Below are 22,309 nucleotides of genomic sequence, written 5' to 3'. Positions count from 1 at the left end.
GTATTTTAGGGAATCTTGGTTGTTTATTTTCTCCTTTACATCATCATCATCATGTCAACTTATATCCTATTTACAACGTTACAATTTTACAAATTGAGGATATTTTGGGAAGGAAAACATTTTTGATCAGAAAATTTAATCTTTTCGCCAAGAGAAATGTTTCAATTTGATCAGAAGAAAATTCTTCATTTGATTACTTTTAAGAAAATCTTCATAATATTATGTATTTTTGGTATTCTGTGCAAAAGAAATTCTAAAATTTGAAAGGTCTAATAAATTAGTACATTTTTAGACCTCATAGACAAGACACATTTCTTGCTATAAAACACTGAATTCATTCTCCGGATCATTTGGAAGATTTTTCTTGACAAAAAGATGAATTTTCTGATCAAAAAATGAGCCCCAAGTTTGGAGTAAAGAGCGTGAGATGATCTCCTAGAAACTCTTGCCCCACATTGCTACACACTTTCATCTCAGCCACGTGCGCAACATAATTTTTTTTGATCAACTTGTAAATCATTTGAATAAACACAAAGCTCAAATTTGCTTGAAAATCTTTTCTTCTCAATTTTAATTTGTTTTAAAGGTCACCCCGAAAATGCTATAAAATGCTGAACTTTTGAAATTCACCACCAAACGTTTTTTTTTTAAGGAAATAAGAGGGCGCTGTTGATTAATTTTATAGCAATTACAAGTCGTTATTTAATGAAGTTCTTGCATATTTTTGCATTATAGCAATATTTTTATGGTTATCTGGACACATACCAAAAAATCCTGGTTTGTTAACTCTTGAACAATTTAATAAAGAACCTTCGTAGAATTGACAAATTATTCTAACGTTACGTTACGTTAAATGGGGCTAGGAGACTTTCATCTCCTGTGCACTGCGGCCCATGTGGGCCTATTGTGCATTATTCTAACGTTTCTTTTCCTGAAGAATTTTTTCTGAAAGAAACTCGAAATATTTTATTGCAAAAAATGTGTCTGTGCTGATTAATTAAAGACCACTTTTATTTTACACATTTATTCCACTGATATCACCATTACACATGACATCTCTCATCTGACATCTCCCGAATCATACCGAACCGAATCATACCGAATCTGCACAGGGTGCATCACCACAGTGTCTTAACTATGAAAATTCAAAATTAATTAATTTTCAAGAACATTAACGAACCATTGGTTTAATTTTATAGCATGTGTCCAGAATACCATAAAAAATAATTCTTTCCTGATTTTTTTTATCCTGATAAGATAAAAAAAAAAGTAAAGAAAAGATTTTCAACAGAATCCAGGCTAGAATCTAACATAACCTAATTTTCCAGATCATCTCACTTTCCAAACTCCTTTCTTTCTTTTTATATACCAATGAACAAAATTCTCTTCGAATATGATCACAGCCTAATTGAAGAAAAAATCTAACGCTTTTTTTTTGTAATGTTCTGCTGAGATTTTAATTTTTTTTATTATTGTTTTTAAATAAACTATAAATAAAATGCAAAAGATTTTCCCTCAAAAGAAAAACATAAAAAAGCGTAAAGTATCTTGTTATAAATACATGTCAGACTGGGTAGGAAGGAGTGCTGAATATTTATATTTTTATGGAGGCATTTTATGGAATTTAATTGATTTAGAACAATAATTCTATTTAATTCAATAAATTATGCGGAGATAAGTCGCAAAAATTTCTGATTTGTTTTGAAAAATTAACGATTTATCGATGCTTTTATAAAACTAATTCATTCCTAAATAATTTTCTAACTTTAACGTATCTTTTTTCAAATGTTTGATATTTTTTAACAGATTAATCTAATTGATCTTGTCTTTTTTATATTTTTCATGAACTCTTTTAACTAATAAAATATTCAGCACATCCTGATTGAGGAGATTATTTTCCATGAAAAAAATCAAAAAATTGAACGCAGAACATTTCTAAGAGGGAGTTTTGCTATCATAGAAGGGATTTTATGTGTATAATAGATTTTAAGCTGCTACTTAAAACTATTCATGTTTTTTTACGATATTAAATTGTAACTTCATACTCATTTTTTTTTAAATTTTCACTGCAATTCATTTTTATCTCTTTGCCTTTTTGCCTGCATAACCATTTCAAAATCACTTTGAAAAAAAAAATGCCTAAACCTTACAGAATAATAAAAAAAAAATAATACATAATGCTGGTTTTTCTTTTCTAATTCAAAAATAGAAAATCAAATTTCACAGGAAAATCGATCATTTCGGCAAAATGGGATTCTCTATTTTGGAATTTCTGTGTTTCTAACAAAACAACTAATATAATAAAATAATACAAAAAAAAAACAAAAAAATACCCATAACCAACGATTAAATACTTCAGGCTAATAAAGAGAGAGAAGGAAGAAAGAAGAATCAACCTTCACCACATTGAAAAATATCCCCCCAGAGTTTTAAGAATTTTAAAAACTAAAAAATTTACATTTCGCTAAATGATTTTTCAATCAAAAAAATAACTAAAAAATAATAATTCCTAAACTAAAATACATTTTGATATCCTGATTTTTTTTAATTCTTTTAATTTTAGTCACATTTCTTGTGAATTTCCTTTGTTATTCAATTGCTTCGTCACATTTTTTTTTCATTTTAATTCATAAAATTCTCACAGTTTCATTTCCTTTTTTTTCTTTCTTTCATTTTTAAATTATAAATATATTATAAAGTGTCTCAGAAAAATTGAGAAAAATATTTTCTGTGCAAAAATCTATTTACATTTTTAATTTCATTAATAAAAAAAAATCTTTTTTTGCATGAAAAACAAGCACACCCTATGCGAAGATATTTCCTTTTAATTAAAAAAAAAAGAAATCTAAAGAAGAAAAAATACACAAAATATGTCTTTTGGCACGGGAATTACAAACTATTTACAATGATTGTTTAAATCCATCTTTTCATTTAATTAAGAGTTTTCTTTTTTTTATATTTAACTTATAACCCCAGTTTGATCACTGGCTGGGAATTAAATATTTTTTGATCCTCATTTCTTTTATATTTTACTTGATTTGATATATTTTTGTTGTTGAATATTTTCAAAGTGAAACAGATTTTTCTGTGATATTTTCTTGATGAAATTTGCATTTTATTGAAGAAAAAATTCAGATAATTCTGCTTCAATCTGAAAACAATTATCTTCAATCACAGTGGTGGGCATGAAAATAGAGACATTGGGCCTTATTCAACGACCAAGAAACCCTTGAAATTCGCTTGAAATCTTGAAATTTCAGTACAAAATTCAAAGATTTCAAGGATTTCTTGGTCGCTGAATTAGGCCCATTGTTGGAATAATTAAATCCAAATTTTGAATCCTTTGAAAGATAAATTAAAATTCATTTAATTTATTCAAAATTTTCTTTCTTTTTAATTCTTTCGTAAAATATGAAAATTGCCTTTGAAATGTAAAAATCTTTAAATTTCAAAATTTTGTGAAAAATTCATTGGTCTGAAATTGAAAATTTCATTAAACCGATAAACTAGATAAATGCTTTAGTTTCATCGAATAACCAATAATTTTTTTCGAAAAATGTAGTGTAATGAGTTTCTAAAAGAAATTTAAACAAAACTTTAAATATTACAAATATTTTAAAGTTTGACGATATGGAAATAATTAGAGAATCTGAATGCAAAGTTCAGGGATCAAGTTTAAATTTTGGTGTATTATAGAAAACCAATGAATAAATCTTAAATTAAAATTTTAGGGTTTGTCATAAACTTTAGGTTCCTACCTGTAAATTTTCATGACAAAAAATAAGAATTCTTTACTTCAGTATTTTGATGAAATTTAAAAACTAAATTTAAAAATTTTGAAAGAAAATTTCATCTAACGCAATTCAAAATTTCAGAGTCATCACGAAATGTTGGAACCTTTATTTGAAATTTCAGTTTTAAGAGATAATTTCAGGATTCAATTGAAATTTTAGGAATCCTAACTGAAAATTTGCATACTACATTCAATATTTCACTTCTTTTTCCTAAATATTAAAGAATTCTTTGCATTTCTTTAAGTAAAATGTCTTAATTTTCAATACAAAACAAAATTTTTTATTAAAAAACTGAATCACAAGAAAAAAAATCTTTATCTCAAAAATATGTGTGTATATCTCAAAATTTTTATGCCCACCACTGTATTTTATACACATTTCCATTCTCTTCTTCACTATGCAATAAATAACCCCCGAAAAAAATGCCCATTAGAAGCAGTCGCTGAAGAAAAAAAACTGAACCACAGAGAGTGAGAGAGAGAGAGAGAGATAAGCGAAATCCCCCAAGAAATGCGAGGTTGAATCTCTTCACTGTCTTCTGAGAATTATCTTTCTGACTAGTATCCTTTCCTCCCCACGCGGTACCCCCTTGCGAAAGTCCTGCGTCATCAACACATTGAGTGGCCTTACCTTGGACGTCTTTTGGATTTGCAATCTCAAATGCATACGCTGCTGCTCCTCGTGCTATTTACACTTGAGATTCGTATCCATGAGCTTCTTCCACAGATCATACTGCTCCTGCCCCTTGACCATATGCACACTAATTGCCTTCTTTATGTTGCACGCATTGAAAGCAATACGGCGATTGAGGAATTCCGTGACATGGACACGCTTCACTTTTACAAGTTGCGCCACAATACCCGTCGTGTAGACATCCTCGAGCTTGAGGTACGTCTGCTCCAGAGATTTCTCATACAGATCATGAATGACGTCCGATGTCATGAGATAGGCAGGTCCCGTCGTGAAGTCAGGGAAGTACTTTGGCAAATATTGATTGGGTGATACGTAGTATTTGCTCTTCTTATTCCTAATTGGTTTCCACTTCTTCGCCAAGCGCCCGTAGATGTGTCGCTTGTCGCGGTTGTGCTTCTCCATGAATTGCATCAATTTCGGCACATTTATGAACATATCGTCATCAGTCTTGAGGACAAAGGACACCTGCGGGCAGTACGTGTCCACCCACTCCAGCATTGAGATTGTCTTCAGTGTGAGATTATTGTAGCTGTCCACAAAGCGTCCCTGTATCAAGTCACCAAACAGAGTATTTTCAGCCATTAATTGCTCCTCCGTCGCTTGATCGCCCGTCGATCCCAGGAAGAATGCCACCGCCGTATCCCGGCGCATCGCATAGTGCCCCCATGTGTGCCGTATTGCCATCCGGGCGTCGTAGTGTGATGGTGCCGACGTCACAAGTATGAGGAGTCGCACATTCTCACCCATGGCCGGGCACAGCTCGGCATTTGGTTCCGAATGGCCACTCTCGTACAGTTCACTCGTCCGGATACCTTGTGCCGGATCCAGGTGACCTCTTGCCACGGCTGTTGTATTGGTCTTTGTAACTGTTTTGAAAGGTGGAAAGAGAGGGAAAATTTAAGGAAGAGGAATCAACTATTAAACCAATCAGAAGAATTCAGAATTAGGGGGAAAGTAAAGAATTTACTGCACTTGATTGTTTAACTTCTCATTATGCAAGGAAGTACTGCAGACACTCTTCTATCTATTTTCTCAAGAGTTTTAATCCCCAACTTCAAGGGTTTCATCCGGTAAATAGGGAAATCTCTTATAGGCTTTAAGTAAAGGTTTTAAAGCTTTTAATGCTACCTACTTCAGGAAATTACATTGAGAATCCGTAGTAAGTAAATATTTAATCCATAAGTGTCTTGCTTCCTTTTGCAGATTTGAAGAATTTACAGAAAAAAATATTTTAAAATATTTTTTGACTTTTTTAGAATATTGCTTAAACATGGGAAACGATTGATTTTTACGATTTCTTAATTTAGGAGTCGATTCTGCTAAAAATCTTTTATTTTCTCACAAGCAGAAATTAGTTAAAAGATTTTGACATCTGTGGTGTTTTAGAATCATTCTCTATGGGCATGATATAAAAAAGAATAAAATAATGTTTTTTTTTTTTAAATAAGATTCATTATTAGGAAGTTTTCTTTTAAAAACACGACTAAAGAACGAAATAAACTGTCAAAGTCTAACAACATTTTAATAAAATATCAGAAATATTATTTCTCAAATTAAAGTAATGAAAAGATTTTTAATCGAATCTAATTCTTCAATCTTGATTGTTTTATTTTTATTTCTTGATAATCCAATAAAAATACAAATAATCAAGATCTTGAATTTAGAATATTCAACGATCAATAAATCCTTCAAATCTTGAAATTTTAGTACAAATTTCAAAAATTTCAAGCGAATTTTAAAAGTTTCTTGATTGCAGAAAAAGGCTCAATAATCCTAATTTTGGAATTATTCTTAATTTCTTTTTTATTCTAAAATTCATTCCAAACAAAATTATGCAGAGTGTTATTCTAGAGTCAAGTTATCAAGATCTTGTTCTCTTGATTGTTTCCAGAATACGACCCAATACATCAAAATTTTCCATTTCTTAGCCATCAATATGCATGAAAAATTGCCCAAAAATACTTTTATTTTAATTGCAAAAAATTACAAGAAACAAATATTCAAAAATGCCCAACTTCACGGTAAAGATAAAAATTAATTTTAAAAGTAATAAAACCTCAGAATAAACTTGCCATTAAATTATTTGTTCTACCGCATTTTCCGTGAAAATTTGTGATGGAATGATTAGAATAAATAAATCTAATCTAATCTAAATCTAAAATGAAAGTGAAAAAAAAGAGAGACGTTTCGCCTAATAAATAACTCACTGTGTCGACCACAAAATACTCCAATTAAATTTAAAACAATACCACCGCAATTCCTATAGATTTCCAAGTAATTTAATAAGTATTTAATAACGTGTCAAATGTACCATGAAATGCTATAAATCTTCCAACCTTCTTCACATTTTTTTTTGTGCAAAGGGTGAAATCTTGACTCCGGGAATTCGGGTCATTGATTGGCTGAATGAAAGAAATTTATACCTAAAGATTAAAACTTGGGAGTCAACGGAAATTTATCAACATTATACATTCCATTGAGCTTCCCACCAAGCTCGGGAGATCAAAAGAAGAATAAATTGCAGAGAGTGCACAAAAGTGCATCATCAAACTCTGCTTATTTCTCTTGCAAAAAGCTCAACAGAAAAAAGCTCAATAATTGCGGTGTTAATGAAAATACGAAGATTAATACAACACCTCCCTCCCACACACACAGAGTGTCCCTAATAAATTGCACAAAGTAGCAACTACGCAGTTAATAATAAAGTAGCAAAGATATTTGACCTTTTGTGAACCCATCCGTATGGATGGATAAAATGTCTGTGTTCAATTTTCACACAACTCACCTTCATTAGCACTAGAGGCGGAAGTCTTTGGCGGTGTATTCTCCACGGCTGATGCTCCTTGAGAGGAAAACCTCAGCAGTGACCCGTGGAGTAACCCTGATGGTGGTATTCGCTCATCTACTTTCACACTCTCCTTAAAACTATTTTGGCTACCAGTTGCCACAACTGGTGGTGAGTACGCTGCTGATGATGATGGTTGATTTGGTACAGCTACAGGTGCCTCCTGTTCTGCCACCACCATTCTCCCCCCTGGAGTCTCCTCATCAGCTACAACATACCATATTTGCATCACTTAATCAAAAACTTTTTAAAAAAAAAATTAAAAGAACTCACCTGAGGGTGATCGTTCAAGCTCAACTTTACTCTCATTTCGCGTGAAGACTGCAATGAATTTTTCAGCACTCCTATTCCCAGCATTGCCGGTGAAATTCTCATAACCAACCCCACTAACAAGGGGTGCAGCATTCTGCGGGAGATTCTCAATGGCAGGTGATGCCAGATGGTGCTTCGTATAGGGTGGCTCAATGGGGTTTGTATAGTATGAAATGTAGAGGAATACAGTGAGCACCACAATGCCCAAAACCAGACCAAATCTCACTGTCCGGTACTGCTGATAGACAACCATTTTTTGATACTCTCACTGCAAAAGACAAGACGGGAATAGAAACGTATTACTATTCATATGAGAAGGGTAGGCGTACATAAAACATGCGAAGGCGCACAAGGACTCCTCCACATATAATTAGTGGACACCACTCTTGTTGGATCGAAATGCTAGTCAATATTTGCTGTATGGGTGGGATCCCGCACCAAACAAAATACGGGGAGAGACGAGAATAAGGAAGGAAGGAGCATGAGGAGGCAAAAGTTTTGTAACATTAGATTCTCATTATCATCATATTTCTCATTCCTCGCATAACTTGTTGGCCTTTTAATCTTCTTCTGTTAATACTTCTTGTATTAGAAAAGGATTAATAAGAAATCTTCTTGTAATTCCGGAGTGATATATTTAAAAATAGATCGCCTATATTTAATACAATAATTATAAGGAAATCAACGAATTTATATTGATTTATTCTGATGTAAAATTCATACAAAGGGGGTTAATAATTAACGTAGTTTTATTACAAATTATTTTTGAGTTTGTTCGGATGAAAAATTCAGTGATCTTGTGATCTTAAGCAACTGAAAAATTGCGATCTTGTGTTTTCTAGTGATCTTAGTTTATTTTTTTGATGCTTTAGGATAAATCCTTCCGATTGCGTCAGCCAAGGGACGGTAGGTCAACCCAAACACATCCTTTCAATTTTAGGGGCCAGAGCTTTCGACGTTATGCCTCAGACAATTGCCAAGAAAAGTCAGTTACAGTACAGTGAAAGAAAATCAAAGGGAAAAAAGAGAATCCCCCTACATGAAAATCAGCAAGATCACTCATTTCAGACGTTTGACGATTCCCAAACAAAGACACAATTGAGTAAGTTAGGATATTTTAAAAAATTTGAAAAATTGAAAGAGATGAAATATTGAAAGAATAATTGTAATTTATAAGAAATGTTTAATAAAAATTCCAGCCACTGAGGAAGACGCACAGTAGCGTCGAAAGCTCTGGCCCCTAAAATTGAAAGGATGTGTTTGGGTTGACCTACCGTCCCTTGGCTGACGCAATCGGAAGGATTTATCCTAAAGCATCAAAAACATTAAATTTCTGTCAGTATCAACCCGAGGATCTTAGTTTACCTAGATTTTCCCATTGGGAAAAAAGCTGCCCAAGATTTAGTCAAAAATACACACAATGACGTCATTATTGTGTTTTTTAGCCTCTTTTAATGCATATTGCATAAAAATTGTTAAGAGTTATCAACGAAGTATTAACTACAATACATTAAAATAGACAAACACAAAATAGTGACGTCATTTTATGCATTTTCGGGCGAATCTTTGCTTCAGTTTTTTCCATCGTATTTTATTACTGAAAATTGAGAAGTCTTTTCAATGATTTCTTATTCTTTATTTGAACAAGAAATCATAAATCTGATTGTTTCCTCGAATAAAAAGATTTTTCCATACACAAACGAATAATCTCCTTCTACTTCACACAAAACACCCCTCATGGAGAAAATAAACGAATAAAATAAATTTGTACATAAGTTGCAAAGAAGGAATAAGAAAAATAACAAACAATGTATTTTTGAGACAAGAATATTTTCTGCAAGCATCGAAAGACTTTCTCAACTCCATCAAAATTATTGGAATACGTCCAAGAAAAAGTTCAATGGTAAAGTGTTGAAAAATTTTTGTTGGAATTTCCATCAAATTTTGAGCGATTTTGTAAACAAATTATGTGAAAATCACAAAAACAAATAAAGTATTTCAGTGAACTTTAGACATCACCATTTGGAGGTTTAGTAAATAATAAAATCTCAAAAATATAATCTCAGATAGAGAGCAAATAATTAATGTAGCATTTGTATGAAATTCTTTCAACATAATTTACCTACCTACTCACCCACAGTTATGTTCGAAATAATCACAAAGTTGCTGAATTGACAATAATTTATTTTAATTTTTTAATGAATTTAAATTTTTAATGAAAAACATTAATCTTTACAAACTTCTTAGTTTTCTTCGAGAGGAAAGCTCTCGAGAAAAAATTTCAACGCATTATTTTCTTGTTTTCCACCATGAAATAACTTGTTGAATAAAATTATTTTCTCGGGGTATATAATTGCAGAATTAATGAATGTCAATGAACCGCGCAAAAGTGTCAAAGCTTCTTTTATTGTGTCGTAAACATCTAGAGGAAAATAAATTTTAGAGAATAGCATTAAATTGCGTCCAGTGGGGTGGTGGTCTTGTATTTAGAATAGAATTTCATTCTTTCGTTATGATTTAATGGCCAAAGAGCAATAAAATGTTCATATAGGGACTAATAAAATGTATTAGAAATGAAAATCAGAATAGAGCAAAAATTCTGCGTGATGGTGATATTTTTTCTTCAAGATTGATTTTATTGTGATCATGAAAGCGCTCAAGTGGCGATGACTAGGAGGGTATCTAGGGGGGTGTCTGTTGATGCAATAAATTTGCTCTTTAGATTTTTTTCTCTTCTTCTTCATACAAAATGGAATAATAAATATTGAAAGGAAAAATTGATAAAATTCTCCAATTGTCTTTCTCTTTGGCAGATAGGTAGATATATAAAATTTATGTTAAATGGCAAATGGAATAAATTTTCACGTAACAGTGCTAATGTGCACCTCTATAGCATTCACAGCGGAATTCATTTTGATGACATTTTCTCCTAACATTTGCATTTTGCTTTTGCCCAGCCTGGGCGAGCGCGAGTAATTCATTAAGAGGAGAATATTGTTGAGAGAATAAATGTGGAGTGGTGGTGTTGCGGAAGAAGCGCGCACGCGGGGGTGATTTTGAGGGAATGAGAGGACAGTGGAATTACCTACATGGAGTGAATAAAAAGCAAGAATATTGATTATCATTCGCTTCGTCCCTCACATGCATAAATCGCGTGACACATACAAATGGTTCAATGATGATGGGTGGGTTGGTGATGTGCGTAAAATAATCCACTGTATGGAGTATTTTCTTTCATTTCCAGGGGTGTGATCGCTTCAACGTACGTATTGTTGAGCTTTTCATGCCAGATTAATCAGTTTGCCTTTTTTCTCTCTCTCTTTCTCTCTATTATATCCCAGCTTTTAAAAAAAAAACTTATAAAAACTTTTCTTTCAAATCCCATCTCACGATTTTTTTCCCCGAGAATCAGTTGGTTAAGTATATTGCAAAAGTCTGGGACTTTTTCTGAATAAATCTACCAGGAAAGGTATGTATGAAAAAGCAACGTGAGGTGTACAAAATTAACAAACCTACATGCTGTTCAAAGAAAGCCCGAAGTGCGTCATTTTATTCGTTTCAACGAATGTATATAAATAAAAAAATTAGCAGTAATTGTCATTATATTGAAGCATTCATTCGTGTAAATTGATCGACGAAAGTCACATCGAAAGTTTATTCATTCATTCTTACATTGAGATCATTGAATTCTAATTTATTTCTACGCACAAACAGCTTAAAGATTGAATAATAACGTATGATGTTTTTTTTCACAGTTGTGTGCGGAATATTAGCATTCAGAGCAGTTACATTTACTTCTAAACGAGGTGAATGAATAATTATATTCTTTGGGTTAGAATATTTTCATTCAATGTTATTTGAAGAATAATCCTATTTTTCTTTGATCAATCAATTGCAATTTTATTTTTAACACAAATTTTAACATCAAAAAGTTTTTATTTTCAGAAAAGTCGAATGGATTCGGTTAAAGGAAAACATTTAGAATCTTTTGGAATAAATTACAAGAATTTCCGTTAAGAATTAATTCTCTAGACAGTTTTGAAATGATCGAGTCTTTGCAAAAGAAAATTCCTGGACATATGTTGGTAACTATTATTCTTCTCATCACTGTATTCAGGCAAAAAATCAATCCTTAAAATTAGTTTTGGCATTTCTTGTCTTTGCAAAAATTTGAATAAATCCAAAACGCAAAAACCTTTTGCAAAATAAACATTTACAATATAACCAAAAAGCTCTTCAATAGAGAAAAAAACTTTATTTGCTTCCGCAATAAGAAAAACTACGTTGAAAATGAAGCAAATCAAATGTGGGGTTTTTTGTATCTTTTGCCTTACACACTTCAATTTATTTTAAAGGCAGATAAAAAGTCTGTTAAAGATTCTAGGAGAAAAAAAAAGTGCTTCATGCGTTGTATTTCAGATTAATCATTTATTACTCAACTGACCAAAAGGAATTGTTCTTTTTTGGCGATTTTTGCAAAGAATTTGGTTTGTAGTGAAAAAGTTTATTTCGCCTCTATTCAGAGTTTGCAATTTTTATTTTAATTGGAATAAAGGAATAATTCCCAAAATAAAATGAAAACGTTTCATCACCTCTTTTGTAGTTTGTTGTTTAATTTATTTCGCATAACAAAATTTTGCAATCAGATAAATCTAGTTTGGAGAAGGATGAACCCCTCATTAGTGAGATTAATCCAGTTTAAAGGGGGACACGTAGGAATGAAGAAGAAAAAACCTTCTGCATCTCATGAAAACAATGGCCAATGTAGAAGAAGAAAAATAATTAAAAAAGAACTTTCGGATGTTATCAGACATCGCAATAAATCATTTGCATACCCCGAAAAAAATCTCTTGACTGCAAAGGAAACAACTTAATGCAAAAATAAGCAAAATATTCTTACCTTATCATTGTCCATTAATCCTCTGATGAATCTCCGTTTTCATCGAAACACCCTCTCACAAAAAAAATCCACAAAAATGATTCAATTCATCAGCACCATGTTGAGAGGTTCTAAAAGAAATGACGGGAGAAGAGAAAAAGAAATATGTTAAAAGAAGCACATTTGAGTGATCTCTGTGGAATCTTGATTGTTTTTATGATTCATAGTGTTTTAAAGCTTTTTTTTTTTTGCTCTATCCCTTTCCACATTTATCTCTATCTTAGATAGATAGTTTATATACATTTCCATCAAACATTCAACTTCAATGTTGATTGCTTTGTCAAAGAACCTCCACCTTGATGGCCATGAAGACGCAAAATAATTAAATGCCTTTAGGTCTCTCTCTCTCACTCAGAGAATTCTTTTTGTTTTTGCGTCCTGCCACACATTATGTTTGGCTCCATGTAATAATCTTTCAACAATAATTCTCCTCAACTCCACATTCTTGCTCTCTCTTTCGCTCTATTCTTAGGATTGAGCAAGAATGGTGTGGTCAGGAAATGTTTCAATGTATTTTTAGCATGATAAGGAACACATAGCTTAATGTAATTGGGGAAAAGTACGGGGGAAAAACGGAAATCATATGGAACTTTATCACAAAGAGACCCTTGAAGAGAGTGTCTCTCTGCAAAGGCAAACACTTCATTCATGTGATGATTGTGTGATGCCATGTGGTGTTGGATATTTGGTATATTATTGCTGAATTAATAAAAGTTTCCTTCCCAGCTCGATGTCGATTTAATAAAAGATATAATTAAGGAAAGAAGAAAAAAAATCCCAAATAAACTTTTTGCATCAAATAAACATGGAGTGAAAGTTTTTTCTCTCTCTCCTACGTCTTATTTTCTCATCTTCTCCTATATATTTCTTTCCATTTCATAACACCACGAGCTTGTATATTAATAATCAATCTATTTTCATTTTAATACAATAAAAATACCATAGTGCCTGCCGAAAAAAAAATCAAGTCGTGAAAACTAATTTAATTAACTCTCCAATCTACTTTTGATTACATAAAGATCACCACCAACTATTGATGAGGTTCAATCAATAAAAAAAGAGAAATGGTACAAAAAAATGTGAGAGGAAGAGGCATCCGAAAACTATAAAAAACAAATCTCTTTGTGTACTTGAATGGAATTCCAAATGCCTTTCTTTCAAGTCCAAATTCATTCATTGAAGGAATTCTTATACTGCCTCTTTTTCCCCCCATTTTACATACACCGCACTAATTGACTATTAAACTCCCTCCCTCATTTACCCGTATCGTATACTTAAAATCACATAAAATCATCTTTAGTGCATGGAAAAATTCGAAAAAATTAAAGAAGAAAAAAAAACTAATTCTTGCCGGTTAATTGAAAATCCATTGAAATGGACTTTCAAGGCAACTCTGTGTGCCTTAATGACATAATTCTTGGAATATATTCATCAAATATACCTACATATATGATGCTGAAGATGAGGTGAAATAATATTTGCATGACTGAAGAACATTTTGATAAATTTTCAAAAGATTCGCGCATTTTTCATGCGAAAAAAAGATTTCAAATCTACACTAGACCCCGAATGGTTCACGCAGATTTTTTTCTTTCTCCATCTTCACTGCCAAATAAAAATCTCAAAAAGATAAACTCCAACACTGACATGGTACATAAGTAAACTCCACACAAGACAATTGGTGGGAATTAGTGGTGAAAAAAAATGTTCATCAATTATTTAAAAATGCTCTCGTGCCTTTGATTCACCTCATTTGTTGATTCTTCAATCTTGTTCAACACACCAACTGGCATTTTGTGTATGTTTGGGATGTTTGAAAAGTTTTGTAAAGGAGTTTATTCATTTTGTCGCTCTCATCCATCAAGAAAAAATTAACAAACCACACCCCCATTGTAACTAATTACTTTATTTTTTGCGCATGAAGCATGTGCATCAGTGCTGCATTGACATTATAAATATGCAAAGTCATAAAGAGAAAATAAAAGGTTACTTTTTTTGGAAAGTTTTGTAAAGAAATTGACTTTTCAGGGGCATTTTTCTTTAGTTAAAATTCAATCACAAATTCCACAAATATTTACAAAAATTCCAAAAATGAGTGAAACAATCAATTAACCTTAATTATCAAACATCTTTGAAATATAATGTTGGTTGTTGGTAAAAAGTCAAGTGACTCAATCCATCTCTCAAGCTCATTGAATTATTAAACAATTAAATTATTTATTGGCGTGATTGAGCGCGCACATATTGCCAAGTATTGAAGGTTAAATGTTTCTGCTAATTCGTCTCTTTCCCCCCATGGTGCTTCTTTTCCCTGCCCTCACCTCCAAATTCATTTTATGGACGGAGTTTTTTTTTCTGTGTATCTTCATTACCTTTTGTTCAAAGACTTTTTTTTATCAACTTTGAGGAAGCCTCAGTAATCTTCTGAGAATTTTAATAGTGATTGATTTTTTTGTTATTAAGAAATGATTTTCCTATATTTACGGCCGAAGCAAAAAAAAAACAACACAAAGATGGAAAAGACAGGAAATTAGTCTAATACCCTCGAAGAATCGATGTTTCTTTTTTAGTTCCACGTTTTATCTTCTCAACATTCCCTATTAGGCTTATTGCAAAAACATTTCCTCCCAAAATACCCACGATGGGGAATTGTTCTCGAAAAGTGGATTAGTTGAGTCTCAACGGACGTTGTTTCCGATAAAATATTTAAGCCCATCGTTGAGTGGACTCTATATATTGCTACCGAGTCTAGAAATAATGTGGTTTCCCCCAGCATGAATCAGTAACAAGCAATGCACTTAGAAATTCTCAAATGACTCTCTCTCTCTTAAAACTTTTCCAAGTAGTTTTATTGCTTGAATTACTCCACGCAGACAGCACCCAGAGATCAGTCACCATTAACAGCGTACATTAAAATGATAATAATGATTTAGATGGATTTAATACTCTTTTTCCCGTCCACGAATAATTAAATGTTCAATGGTATTGTATAGGCTTTTAGTGGAGAGAAAGAAAATAAAGCATCATTAAAAAACATTTCAATTAAGCCAATGTAAGTACTTACACCAAACATTTAGTAACGGTTTAATTGAATATAAGAAGAGTAGTTTTCTCATAAATAATGATCCGAATAAAAAAAAAACAAACATTAATTTAATTTCAATGGATCATAAGGAAAATATGAAAGTTATTATTCCTTTTGTACAAGAATTTTATTATTTAATTTGTAAATTTAAATGAATCATTTCATAACTTTGAAATGAATAATTTTTTTTATGTTGAAATGTGTCTGATATTATGCTGATTTCGACGCACAAATCACAACGTAAAAAATTGACTGAGTTTCAGGTAAGAAATCTGTTTGAAATCATTCGTTTGAAATTCAATAAAATAATAATAATAACACAGAAAAATAATAATTTCCGATCCAGAATTGTCTCTGATACTCTGCTGATGTCAAGGAATAAATTCAACCGAATGTTAAATCTGAGATTGATGAATATTTTCCCAAGAAAATGTGTCTGATAACAAATAAAATAATTAGAGATAAAAAATATCTCGTCCATCATTTATGCTTCTTTTTATGCAAGAACCCGACGATCTTGCGATTGAAATAAATAAGTTTGAAGGTGATTTGAGCTGTAAAATGGTATCTCACCTGGGAGATCATAAAAGAAAGGAAAAGCAAAGAATTTTTAACCACAAAATCCTACCGTGATCTGAGAGGTGATAATTAAATTAGAAAAATATGAAGCATTATGAAAGTAACATTGAGATCTCACAGACGGAGTCTACAACATTTGAGTGATTTGAACATTTTGAAAGTAGATCTCCTATATAGGTAGCTAGCCTCGAAAGCGTTGTAAATACAGAGTCAATATAATGTGTTAGACCAATTTCAAATTTACACTTTCAATAATCTTAAAACTTTAATTGTGCAATGAGTAATGGTGTTTAAATGATCTCTCGTGGGTTTCACCACGTGTGCGCAGACAAATCTCATTAATGAAATTTTTACTTTAATGCACAACTCTTGTTATTGTAGGTTTGCTAACGTCAAAGTTCAAACATTGACAAAGTTCCTGATTTTTTTAGTTGGAAAATATACATTGATTTGTTTTTTTAATACTATATCTAATGAAGAGGTGGTGTTATCGAAAATCAACCTAATTGAAGTGGAACAACACGTGTAGTGAGACTCTAATCCCAATGTACTCATCAGCGAGCTAAACAAGAATTTACATGTAGGTTAAAAAAATACACATATAAAATAAAATAAAATATATATATATATATAAATGCATAGATATATACATTATATATATACATATAAAAATGCAAAGATAAATATATATAAACTGCAAAGATAAAAATTAAATATAGCATGGATGGAACAGTATAAAGCGAAAGAACGGTAAGTAAAACTTACGGGCTGTGATTCTTTCTTTGTCAGTTAAATGTGAAATTGACTGAAAATTGAGGATGGGCAAATTTTGAGGAGAGACTTACTCGCGAGCCGAATCACAGCCAACGCGCAGAAATTTTGAAGAAAGCCTTAATCGTGGCGGGCGTTGGCTGTGATTCGGCTCACGAGTAAGTCTCTCCTCAAAATTTGCCCATCCTCAATTTTCAGTCAATTTCACATTTAACTGACAAAGAAAGAATCACAGCCCGTAAGTTTTACTTACCGTTCTTTCGCTTTATACTGTTCCATCCATGCTATATTTAATTTTTATCTTTGCAGTTTATATATATTTATCTTTGCATTTTTATATGTATATATATAATGTATATATCTATGCATTTATATATATATATATATTTTATTTTATTTTATATGTGTATATAAAACGCCCCGCTTCGCGGGGCGTTGGACTTATGCAACTCAAGATATGATATGCAAACTTTAAAAGGCGATATCTCCGGAACGGCTACATAGATTTTCTTCATTTTTGGCATGGTGATAGATACTATAGTCAACTATAACATATCAAAATATGAAGCAATTCTATAAAGCGGTGCTCGAGATATTCATCGAAAACTCATCGAAAATTTTATTTTCGATTTTAGCGCCACTTGCGGTCATTTTTTGAACTTGCAATGTTCCGAGCAGTTGTAAGGCTCATTAATATCTTTCATTTGAGCCCGGGTTGATCAAAATCGGTCAAGCCGTTCTCGAGTTATGGCCGATTTTCGATGAAAAATTGTGGCGGCCATATTGACTAAACGGCTTGACCGATTTTCGAAAATGAGGTATCGTTGGAAAGGTCTTGATGGCCCCTACAACATATCAAAATTTCAGATTTTTAGCTATTACAGGGGCTGAGATATAGCGAAAACAAAATTTAGGGGTTATTCAAAATGGCGGACGCGGGGGTGGGGGGTTGGATTTGACTTCATAATTGGATGTCTTCCACCCAATATATGAACTTTGCCGTTTACCGCAAGTCTCTATCTATCACCGTTCTCTTGTAGTTTAGCAAAAGGTTCCGGACGGCCGGACGGACGGACGGCCGGCCGGCCGGACGGAAAGATTTTTGGCGCATACGTTTTTTGGAATGTAGGGACCCTAATTCGTGCTCATCCCGAGTTTGAGCCCGATCTGACGACTTTGCATTTTTGAGTGTACACAGAAGCTGTGCTTCTTTGAAGAAAGAATCACAGCTAAAAAGGTAAAAATAAATTTAATTAATTATCTGTTTCTATGGTTCATGCATGTGGCTCGCTATTGATAAAATCCATAATCCTAATGTACATTCTAACTCTCACTACATTCATTCATCTTATCCAATAATTATATTGAAACCCAAATCCACCCACTTTATACATGATTAATTATTGAGTCTCTCTCTCATTTATTTTTATTTATTTTTTTTTTCAAACCCACCATAATCCACCCAATCGCTTGAAGTAAGTAAACAGAAATGAATTGGAAAAGAAATCCTCAGCTTAAGAACTTTAATCTCCATGTAAAACCTTCTTCATTGCCCCCTTTGCTGACTTAAAGGTAAAGGTGTGTGATTCATATCAATATTCTGTCAATAGAATTGCCTGTTTACACAAAATTGTGAATTGAATGATTTCCTTATCATGCCCCCTTAAAACCTTTATCAATTCTGCAGAAACATCTATTTGCATTGTAAAATTAAATTCACTTCAATCTTCATTAGAAATCTTATCAGAATGTGTCCAAATGTTTCATCGAAGCGCCGATTTGTTTGGCTGTTTTTTTTTGTTAAAGTCTTGCGATAGCGCCCCTTTTTTATGTCTTTCGCCACCAATTCGACCATCAAAAGACTATCGATTGGATCGATTGTCTCGGGGGCCCGGAAAAAGTCATAAAAAAACCTCGTAAATCTCTTTTTGTCGTGAGATCGCGGGTTGAAAGAAGAACGTGGTGTGTGTGAATTTTTTCAAAAATAAAAAGATTCCGTTCATGTAATCAATTGACTTGAAAATATCACATGTACAATTATCAGAATGATGAGAAAAATCTCATGCGATTTCGTTTCCCTTCTGTGTGTGGTACACCTTATTCCACGCAATGCTATATTGCTTCCCAAAGTTTATCATGTGAAATGTACATTGAGTGGTAAGTAGCATTTTTTTGTGTGATAAGGGACAATATTCTTTGAAAAGCAAAACCAAAAGAGATATCACGGCGCAATGGACTATAAAAAAGCGCCAAGTGTGACATTTCTGAAGACACGATAAGCCCCAACAATAAATTCAAATATAAAATGATTCCAATTGTATTTTTCCACAAGTTCTTTTGCCACATCTTTCTTTGATATTTGACTCGAGCTTCAATTGAATGGATCACATTGAAGGGAGATCATTTCGATGCACGATGAAGATTTTGGATAGTTATCATGAAGGCTTTCATAATTTTCTTTGATTTTTTAATAAAAGATTGAAAGTGTCACAAAAAGCTAAAAAATTTCTAACGGATGAACTGCGAAGGGGCAAATAACTAATCGAATAAAGGAATTCTCCAGGAATATTCATGGAATAGGAAATAAACTTATTTTTTTATTATTTCTAATTATTTTTTATAATTTTTTCTAGACTTTAGAATAAATTTATAATAGGAAAAAGAACACAAAGAATAAACATTTAAAATAGAGGAATATTTTGGGAATATTCGGAATTTTCTACTAAATTTTCTTACAGATATATTCCCCTTGGAATTTTACAAATAAGGGATCATTAGTTTTCATTATTATTGAATTAATTATTATTTTAAAAAAATAATTCAGAAATTGACGTAGTATTCGTAACAACGACAATACATCACGAATTTTGATTTTCAACTGCTTTTTTCGAGTTCTACATCACATTGTAAGAGGCATAAAGGTAAATTCTCTTATTGTTAATTCGCGTAATCTCTTCAAGAGCCTTTTGTGCAAGCTAAAATCCATTCTTTGAAGAAAAAAAAACTAAAGCAAAGTCACTACAAAAAAATGCGAAAAAAGAGCAATTCAAAGGGAAGAATCCTTTGAGAACAAACAAGTGCTCAATATTAGCTTTTGGCAATTATATTTGCAACTATGTTGGAAGGATTGCATGTTGACGATGACACCTCTCTTTGAAAATAGAGACATTTCAAATGTAATGTGAAAAGGCATCATCACATATTGAGAGAAGGCAACAGCAGTATAGGAGCTCTTTTAGTGAAGCACGAGATGCAGACCTTTTCATTCAAAAGCATCATCATGCTGACATTTCCATCCACATTTTGCCCCGGAAGAAAGTGCCATAGTCAGGCAAGTTGAAAGACTATGTAGTAATATGTAAAAGAGAGCCCATAGGGTAAAATGTGAGTTAATATGGAGGCACACGCGCTTTTGTATATAAAGTTATCAGACATCCATTGCTTTTCGCGTCATTGTGCCCACATGATAAATTTAGCATTAACTACCCAATGATTGCCTTTACTCACAATCACTCCACTTACATGGCAAATTAGTGGGTATGGTGTTGTGTTGATAAAATAAAAGGGAATACGACGATTTTATATTAATTAAATAGTTTCCAAGATTACTGTTGAATACTTGTGAGGATCATTATTATTGCATCACAAGGCATCTTCAGCTCATAAACTAACCACGACATGTTAGTTGGAATCTTGTTTGCCGATGTAATGTAAAAATAAAAAGGAAAATCAATTCACGATAAATTAGAAATGATACACAATTTCTCCATTTGGCCTCTGAGAAATTGTTTCACAACTAATAAAAAAAATAACACACATATGTATCACAATTTAAAAGCGAGAAAATTAATTATTCAATTTTATTCAATGTGATTTTTTTTCTACCTTTTCCTTCCACTAATTTTATGAGTGTTTTATCTTCTTTCTTTTTTTTTATTTATTTATTTTATTTTGCTGTTCATCAGCGTGATCAACGTGAAATGTTTTGCCAGCATATAAATGTAATAAATTAATTGAGGGAGAGAGAGATAGGAAATTGTAGCAATGAGAAGGTGTATGTATCAAACATATAATTGGGAAGGAAAAAATATATAAAAATAAACGTGAGGACGGGCTGATATGTGATATTTTGAAAATTGATAACCCACCATGATCATTAATTTACGACCCTCCGTGTCTCACTTGTGCGCATTCAACATAATTCACGACCTTGCTGATTTTACATGATTTAAGCGACAATATGGGTTCATTTTCATTGTCCACAAAAATAGTTATATTTATTATACTTTATTCATCGTAATTCTTGTACGTTTATATTCCTAAAAAATTGTCTACACCACAGTTTTCCCTGAAAATTCTCATTCAATTGAAAGCAGCGACAACAAAAAAATCCCAGAAGGTGCTCAAGGATGGTGAAAAAAAATAGAAGAATTCGTGTGAAAAGAAAAAAGAATTAATCAAGATTAAACAACGAGGTAGCTTGAATAGTCAAGGATTTGATGAATTTTAATTAAAAGCGTCAGTGTCATCACTTTATCAAAAGTGATAGACGCACCATCATCGCTATACTATTCTTTCCTCTTCCACACAAAACAACACACACGGAAGACTTTATCGCGTCATCCTACATGAGATTGGTATGACTTCACACCATTCCACCATTATCATGGATATAATTTTTCCTTTAAAAGCTCACTCATATATCGGTTTAGCTTTGATGATTATGGGTATACGCATTAAGGAACAAATTGTTATTGTTGCGAATTACTTAACGATCTCTCTCTTTCGCGTCTTTCTCGACTCTTGTATACAATTTTTTTTCTCTTCATCTTTTTGTTTTCATTATGAAATGACGTCATATCGAGGTTGTTGGTACGATGATGAAGATATATACCCAATGAAGAAAAGAAAAATATTACAATAAACTATAAAACCTTTTTGTTCTCCATTCTATGCTTCTTGCAATATAAAAATTTTGCACGATGATGTAAGGCCCATGTGGAGACTCTCAAGAGGGTCAGAGGGAGACACAGAAGAAGGTAAAAATTCCAATGAATCCCCCCAAAGTTTTGAGCTTCAGCAAAATTCTCAGAAATTAACCCGTGTGAGTCACATAAATTTTTGTGGTTTACTCTCTCATGTGGTTCATATGCAAAAATAATAACTACATCGGTGTGATCGTGGCAATGGTGACCATGACATGGAAGGAAAACGAGCATAGTCTCCAAAGTCTCTAAACAATTATCCCCTCATTAGCACATCGTGGTTAACAAATTTGGCAAGTTGGATGC

The 22,309-nt window shown here is 32.4% G+C and overlaps 3 protein-coding genes across 4 annotated transcripts in view; 1 reads left to right on the top strand and 2 right to left on the bottom strand.

Annotated features, from left to right (window-relative positions):
• Window positions 1-22,309, bottom strand: part of LOC129788976 (dachshund homolog 2) — a 1,190,888-nt gene that overhangs the window by 666,666 nt on the left and 501,913 nt on the right. The gene's annotated exons all lie outside the window — the stretch shown is intronic.
• Window positions 1-22,309, top strand: part of LOC129788985 (uncharacterized) — a 511,890-nt gene that overhangs the window by 208,637 nt on the left and 280,944 nt on the right. The window lies entirely within an intron of this gene.
• The window catches only part of LOC129789040 (beta-1,3-galactosyltransferase 1-like), a 28,948-nt gene continuing 6,640 nt past the window's right edge, over window positions 2-22,309 (bottom strand). The window contains exons 2-6 of one of the 2 annotated variants that reach the window (XR_008750418.1): window positions 12,545-12,654; window positions 7,606-7,912; window positions 7,273-7,539; window positions 4,425-5,353; window positions 2-3,151 (exon numbers count right to left, since the gene is read on the bottom strand). Coding sequence is in view for 1 of the 2 variants with exons in the window: in XM_055825655.1 (XP_055681630.1) it covers window positions 4,479-5,353; window positions 7,273-7,539; window positions 7,606-7,897 (1,434 nt within the window). In the remaining variant the exon portion in view is untranslated. Of the gene's footprint in view, window positions 5,354-7,272; window positions 7,540-7,605; window positions 7,913-12,544; window positions 12,655-22,309 lie in introns of both variants that reach the window. The other variant, XM_055825655.1, reaches the window with a different exon arrangement.

Source organism: Lutzomyia longipalpis, chromosome 2 (assembly GCF_024334085.1).
Source record: "Lutzomyia longipalpis isolate SR_M1_2022 chromosome 2, ASM2433408v1".
Classification (NCBI taxonomy): Eukaryota; Metazoa; Arthropoda; class Insecta; order Diptera; family Psychodidae; genus Lutzomyia; species Lutzomyia longipalpis.
Note: the sequence above shows the minus strand (reverse complement) of the source record. Positions and strands in the feature narration are given on the sequence as shown.